The sequence below is a fragment of the Gasterosteus aculeatus genome, chromosome 16 (assembly GCF_964276395.1).
Source record: "Gasterosteus aculeatus chromosome 16, fGasAcu3.hap1.1, whole genome shotgun sequence".
Classification (NCBI taxonomy): Eukaryota; Metazoa; Chordata; class Actinopteri; order Perciformes; family Gasterosteidae; genus Gasterosteus; species Gasterosteus aculeatus.
Genome location: NC_135704.1, coordinates 11,503,437 through 11,510,871, shown reverse-complemented (window position 1 = coordinate 11,510,871; position 7,435 = coordinate 11,503,437). Strand labels below are relative to the sequence as shown.

Below are 7,435 nucleotides of genomic sequence, written 5' to 3'. Positions count from 1 at the left end.
TACAGCTATGTCACATGTGCACACACAGAATAATGAGGATACAATTCTTATTTAGGTTAGAAACTATGCAACACGTTAAAAATAAGATAAATAAAATTATCATATGTTGCACGATTGATGATAAATAAGAAGAAAAGGCGAAAAAAAAGGTACAGAACATTTTTAGATTAAAAGTTTTTTTTACCAGCAAAGAATTTTACTTATCATTGTTTGAGATGCACAGGTGTTACTAAGAAAAATAATAAGGGGCCATCTATTTAGTTTGAGTTCAGAGATCACACATTTCCTTATTAAAACCTGTTATTCTCCCGCTATGACGTTTGACCTGAGAAAGAAGCCTCAGTTTAACTAAACACAACTGATTTTTCACCATCTTAATATTTTTAAACCAGACCTAAAGGAGGGATACACTTTTCCAAAGTTCAACTGCAAAGATAGTTAAAAAAAATAAATTAAAGTATGTTAAACTATTGTTGAGTTGAGCACATGACAGGGCCACACAATTAAAGAACACAGTTGTACTTTAGTGGTTTCCATATAAACTGAATGATCTAATAAGCAAAACATAAACTAATACCTCTGGCCTTCAGAGGGGCATGTAGGTCAGAATGCCAATTATCCTTTGCTGATTTAATGAATTGCACATTTGTGAAGGAATGCTACCCCACTGAAGTGCAATGTCAACAAAAGTAAACCCATTTAATTACATTATTTTGACACGGCAGACAGAAAAGTTAAAACCTATAACCCCTCTTCCTCTTATTTTGGACAGGATCTGCAGAACATGCAACAACGCGAGACGTACTGTTGCAAAGTAAAACGAGCACTGTGTGTCTCCAGTCATCGCGCGTGTGTGTGTGTGTGTGTGTGTGTGTGTGTGTGTGTGTGTGTTTTTGTCACGCACAACAGTCGGTTGCAGACGCGCAGGCTGGAAGAACCCTCGAGCAGCTAAACCGCCCTGCGCTCCCCTCAGCTCGCCGCTGATTGGTCGCGATCGAGCGAAGGCGGAAGTCCGCAGCGCGAGGGGGATTCCCCGAGGGAAGTTCCCAAAACTCAACCGGGCCATGTAAAACATACGTTGCCATATCCTCTCCGGCGCCTCGCGACTCTGCATCTGGAGATTGAGGCGACGACGCTGCGTCGGTGTCAAAGCCCGGTTTTACAAAAAAAAAAAAAAAGAGAAAAAAAAAGTTGGGGGGGACTTGGATCGTTTTGCTCCGAATGAAGGTAAGAGGACGTTCGCTCATTGGCGGAGAGGAGCAGCTGGACCCGCGGGTCGGTTGAATGAGCAGAACCCGCTGTCCTGCGGGTTTTAAGGGATACGGAACTGTGGATTAGTGCTTTAAGTGACATGTTTTTAAGGCGCTTCCCTGCTGCGCCGCGGTAGTTCGCGTCGCTGCAGCGCAATCGCTTTGCTTTCGGTGGGAACGGGGTTATTAACCTTGTGTGTGTGTGTGTGTGTGTGTGTGTGTGTGTGTGTGTGTGTGTGTGTGTGTGTGTGTGTGTGTGTGTGTGTGTGTGTTGAGGGTTTATCAATAATCGATGACAGCTCTATAGGCGAGACTGACACCGATCAGCCTCCTTTTGGTTTTTGACGAGATGTTCCAATGTGCTTGTAAACTTGTAGAGAAAGTAGAAGCGTGCTGCTGTAGTTGCTCCAAAGTTGTTTGCTGGACAAGAGCAAACAACAAATGTAAGGCTTATTTGTTAGAATTAGAACGAGACATTGATATTTCAATGCAATTTGTATCACCGTAATCTTTTACTCGGTTTTGTTATTGCATTCATATCTTACTTCAAGGAAACACATAATTTGGCATGTCTTTAAGCTGTTTTTAGAACAACGTAAAAGGGTTCACTCACTAAAAAGGGCTGTCTTTCATGGTGTGTTTCATTTCACTGTAAGTTTGAAAGTTTGGAAACACTAACGTCTGGGTTTCGCTTGTAGGGCTCATGTCTGCTGTGTCAGGGATGATTGTGGAGCACACGGCATGGAAAAGAACATCGGAGACCAGCTCAACAAAGCCTTTGAAGCTTATCGCCAGGTCACCATTGAAAAGGACAATGCTAAAAGGGACCTGGAACAAATGGTAACGACGCGTGAAGAGGGACTCTCTCCAACTCTGAAATGTGCCAAACTTTATCAATACAGCAAAATAATAAGTGTCTTCTCATGTTGTTTTGGTTCACAGCCTGATAGCAATAAATCAGTTATTGTTGACCTATTCACTCATTTTTACAGAGTGAACACTATGAGCGATATACTCAGAAACTTCAAAAGCAGATCGAGGACCAGCAGCAGTTGATTTTAAAACTTGAAGCTAAGTTATCAGCAAAAAGGAAACCATCAGGTATGTGAGACGTGCAAGAGGATCTCTCTGTTTTTGTCCGTACCCCTGTTGCGTATCTTTCCGGGCTTTATTTTCATTATATACTATGGGACTGTAAGACATTTTACTGAATCTGGTTAACCTGGCATTGCATCCTGTCGAAAATGTTGATTTAGACGTCTTCATGTTCCTCAGGGGAGATGAAATGTGAGCCTTGCAACCATCTCCTTGATGCGGCCAGCGCTTATAAGAAAATGCAGCACCCGGTAGGTTTGCTGTGCTTACAGTGGGCCCTTTTTTCATGTCTCAACTTTGGAAAAAACTGCAATATAATAGCTGCAGCACTGTTTTTTTTCTTTTGTTCCCATATTTGAAAATGCAAAAGAGCAAACCTACAGCTTCCTCTCACATAAAACAAATGTTGATTGTAATTTAGCTGCATGTTATTGCCCTCGTGTCAACACAGATGTTTAGAGTACACAGCAAATGGGAAGTTAATAGTAGCAATACGGCTCAGAATTTGGTTGATCCATTTGTGATTCATGCGTTATGATGACTTTTTAGCACTGCTTTAGTGCCTGAAATGTCTCAGCATCACCTTTTTAATTTGTAAGTATGCAACTATACACAGTACATATATTTATCTTCAGTTTGTAAACATTTCCTACAACATATGTTAACTAAACAAAGAAAAATTCTCTCCTAGTTCATGTTTCCGTTCATTTGTTTTCCAAAGGTTCAAGCAATCCAGGAAACCAAGATTACATTGCTCACGTAAAAGTATCCTCCCTTTATTTTACTCCTTGTGAGGTGTATCCGCATTTACTTCACCAGATGGTGCTAGAGGATAGTATCGCTTTTACAGTCCAGCAGCTTGAGCTTTATTGTTCATTGTTTAATGGGCAAGAAAACATTTTCCACAAGTAAATATCTATTTGTGACGTGTAAATCAAATTGCATATACATGAACACGTTGGTAATGATCACTGCATATCTAATGTGTCTTTTTACAGGAGAAAACTGGTACTGTTGCTTCTAGTTGTCCAGTCAACAGCAGCTTTGACTAGTATGTCTCCAAGACCTTTTATTGGTATACAAATCATGGGCATTACAATTAAGGGATGGATTTTATTTCCTTACTCTTTATTTATTTGTTTGTCAGTCAGGACATGCTGAATGCATTTGAAGCCATTCAAGGGAAATTCCGGCAGATTCGCTCTCTAACCAGGAGACAAAAAGATCATCTGAAAAGGTTCCATGGAGGAAGCGATGCATCAAGCGGTGATATTAATTTGTAACATTTATTAAAAACAGATTGTTTTGTTAATTACATTTTTAAAAATAAAATGTACTTTTTCGAACCAGGTTTGACTATGTCATATAAACCTGTGATTTAGCTTCAGATAATTGGATATTAACACCTTAACTAGGACTCTGCTCGAATGCATTATTGTTATTTTGATTCGTAGCAGGCCTCTGCTGTTTAAAAAGTAATAGAGAAATATATTTGAAAATGCCACTGACAAATGAATAATATTTGCTCTGGATAGTAGCTGTATAATTAATGGATACTAATTGTTCATACAATAATAAATATATAATGGAAATATTTTTGTAATGGAAATAAGAATTATTTTTGTGTATTTATGCCATTGCACATACAGGTGCATAATGCATATATATTTAAAAAAACATATATATGCTCCTTCAAATGTCAAAAGCTCAATTGTTAATAAAGCCAGCGCGGCAATACGTCAACATGGCGACCACGAGAGAAAAACTGTGTGAACCCTCTTGTCTCCCTGCCGTCCGACAGATCAGTGGTTCTCCATGCCCATCCAGTGCACGGACCGCACGGCAGAGGCAGAGAGGCCCTTTCCCCCGCCACCGAGGCCAGCGGCGGCCGTCCCGCTGCCGCCCACGCCTCTGGCGTCTCGCTGCGCCAGCCCTGAAGACAAAGACCTAGAAGACTCTCTCACCAAACTCAGTGTCAAATTCCCACCCTCCGCGGACAGCGAATACGACTTTCTGAACAGTGCGCCGGAGAGACACGCCGGCCTGGCCGTGTTCCTGCAGCGGCCTCCCCGCAGTGTCCCCTCCACGTTGACGGAAGAGGAGCCCGTGGAACTGCCCCTGCCTTTTGTCTACCCTCCATCCCCCACCCACGCCGCATCATCCTCGCTCTCCCAGGAGAGCGTGCGGGGACCCCAGCAGGTGAGAATCACAGGAGAAAGTCTTGAGAAAACTAGTGGCAAATGATCCGTCTCTGATTGGTCTTTGATAATGGAGGAGTGAAACAGTGTGATGTCCATAAAAAAAATCCCCTTGGCTTAACTTGAAACGTATTACTGTGTAATGTGTGCTGATTCTTTTTTTTTTTTACTTAAGCATGGATGCTCTGGTTATATTTGGCATCTTTGCTGGGAAGTGTGAGCCAGATGGAAGCACATTACAGTGTCTGAATCTGATGAAACAAGTTTGATGGTTAAGTGGGATTTTATATTTTGCTGATGTGTATAAATGCCTAATAAAGAAATTGTGAATGACATGAAGTGGGATCTCAAACTTGGTTCAAGAGTTTTTCATAGCGTAATTATTTCCCTAGATTACATCCACGCGGGCATTCGTAATAGACGAGGCTGGTGTGATGGTGTGGTTGAACACATACATAGCAGGATAATTAAACACTTGAGAATAGCGTTTTGCTTTTTATTGCTGTGGATTATTTGTTCAGACTGTTGTGTTGACATATTCTTGTATTCCTCAAAGCAGATATCTCAATTTAAAGTCCAAGTGGTCCAGCATGCTTTATTAGAGTTAGTGTAAAGAATGTTAACGCTCTGAATAATGTAATGTTTTCTTTGGTTCGTCCTGCTCTGCAGCCTCTCTGGAGCCCCCAGCTGGGTGATGCGGTTGACGTGGGAACAGAGCTGGCGACGCCTCAGAGCAGCAGTCCTGATAAATGTGCTTTCTGCCACGCCGTGGTTCCTCAGGACCGAATGAACAGCCACCTCTACTCGCATTGCTCCACTAAGAACGAAGCCGACAATTGCCGGTGAAGGCAGAGACTGACGGCTCAGGGGCCCCGACTGCTCCGGTACTTACTGTATTGACGGTCTAGTCCTTCCTGCCTGGAAGAACATGCGCCGTACTGGATTTGAAAGGACACTGCAGGACTTGGATCCATTTATTTAATATTGAAGAATTGAGTTCTACACTTTCTTGCCCATTATATTCTTCAAATGTCACACTGAGATTTAACTCTAGCCTAAGTGACGACGATGCATAACATGAAATGTGTATATATATATATATATATATATATATATATATATATACTGTATAGGGGCAAATAAAGCAGCTGTTATATCTTTTTTATCATTTGGATCTATTTTTAATATGGAAACTTGAAACAGGTTGTGGTGCAAGGCCATGAAGTGTATTAATACATAAATATATAACGTGTTCAAGTTGTGTATTTATTCATTTTAATTGTGCAACATGCTCTGTAACTTAATGTAATATATATACAATTTAACTACTTTCTTAACAGAAACTAGTTTTGCTTTGTCAATTTCCAAAACGGAATTTGAGACTAAAACCTAAAACCTTTTGGATAAACTGCAAGATTGTATATCTCAGAACCACAATATGTCACGGACGATAAATTGCAACATGGAAACAATATTCATCCCTTAAATGTTTAGTGTTTACATGGTGATTAGCACTATTTTTGATAGAACTTTAATTAATTGGACGTTGCATGTTGTGTAGTTCAACCAAGATAATTTAAAACATCTGTACGTTATCCTGGGTAGCGAGTTGGGAATATTACCAATTTAGAAATCAATTGCAGAGTTAGTTTGCCATGTATTCATTAAAAGTGTCTACACAGATGGCAGCACACATTGTTAGGATCAAGCTTATTGTTAAGTCAGATTCCCAATTACCTTGCTATTCATATAGTTATGGTTTTACCTATTGATATACCACTATTCTATTATTATACCACTATACCACTATTCTATATAACCACCACTAGTTCTTTCGCCGACTAAGGCTCTACGCAGTATTTAAATAAGACATTCCAGGTGTGCCGATTATCAAATGTCACTATTGACTAATATTGGATAATAAATTAGTTAATAGTTATGGAAATACAGGGCCGCTCTTACAAAACCAAAGTAAGAAAATATCATCTGGGATTGGAACAGATGGTGTTTCAATCACTGACATATTTTACAGCATGTATGTGAGCTGTTATTTGACTAAACCTGATTATTTTTTATCTATCATCAAATCATCGATTTTTGACAAGGACAGTATTTATTCACACCGTCGCAAACAATTGCAGTGATTTTCCACCTTCAGAGTGACGATGTTCAAAAAAAAGTGGACACCGTGTGTGTTGGAACACTTTGTTGTGCGGAGAGGACCTTGCAACCCTTCAGCTATGTGCTGGTAACACTGCTGAGAAGACGAACTGGTGTGAATACAGCAAATAACCCTTTTCATAACTATATATTTTAACTATATATCACTTTTCAAAACAAAATACAGCTCAAATGACGGATTAATTTGTTCCATCAACCTTAACTGATTTAGCGTCGCCCATTATGTTGGCTTTCATGAATTAGTCAGAAGAGATGTAGTGATGCTACTAACTATTTCAAACTAGTCAATCACTAGAATAAGATAAAGGAGCAGCGCTTAAACACAACACATTTATTCTTTTTATATTTTTGGCAAATGCATATCCCTAATGATCCTCTCTGGTTAATCCGCGAAGAGCCGAACATTGTGCAGCCTGCATGCTTTTCTCTCTGGGATCATGAACAGCTGCTTGCTCATAATTATGTTGTCATTTGTTGTTATTTGGAAGAGGAAACTCGTACTGACAGCTAGGATTTTTGTGTGTATTTCCGTACACTATATATTTACACACGTGTGTAGTCCACTTAAGGTTTAATGCGTTATTGGTGTTTTATATATACAATTTCCAGTACAATATGAGTGCTTGTTCCCCCCCTTTTTCCTTGTGATATATAGAGAGAGCTGTACCAAAAAATGAAGGAGGACAAAAAAAGGAGAAGGATATGGATTGA

General features: G+C 39.9%; 1 protein-coding gene across 1 annotated transcript; it reads left to right on the top strand.

The window, feature by feature from the left end:
- The first annotated feature begins 1,014 nt into the window (after positions 1 to 1,014).
- On the top strand, positions 1,015 to 5,797 carry tank (TRAF family member-associated NFKB activator). Its single transcript, XM_040202160.2, has 8 exons — positions 1,015 to 1,227; positions 1,949 to 2,090; positions 2,243 to 2,351; positions 2,526 to 2,596; positions 3,344 to 3,396; positions 3,493 to 3,611; positions 4,147 to 4,544; positions 5,213 to 5,797. Exons 2-8 carry the CDS (start codon positions 1,992 to 1,994, stop codon positions 5,387 to 5,389), a joined length of 1,026 nt encoding a protein of 341 aa, XP_040058094.1. The 5' UTR covers positions 1,015 to 1,227; positions 1,949 to 1,991; the 3' UTR covers positions 5,390 to 5,797.
- The last annotated feature ends 1,638 nt before the right edge of the window (positions 5,798 to 7,435 follow it).

Bases quoted from the DNA above. Each gene is read 5' to 3' on its own strand.
- tank (XM_040202160.2), top strand. From the start codon at position 1,992: ATGGAAAAGAACATCGGAGACCAGCTCAACAAAGCCTTTGAAGCTTAT. The intron at 2,597-3,343 runs GTAGGTTTGCTG...GTCTTTTTACAG, and splicing joins ATAAGAAAATGCAGCACCCG to GAGAAAACTGGTACTGTTGC. The intron at 3,397-3,492 runs GTATGTCTCCAA...TTTGTTTGTCAG, and splicing joins GTCAACAGCAGCTTTGACTA to TCAGGACATGCTGAATGCAT.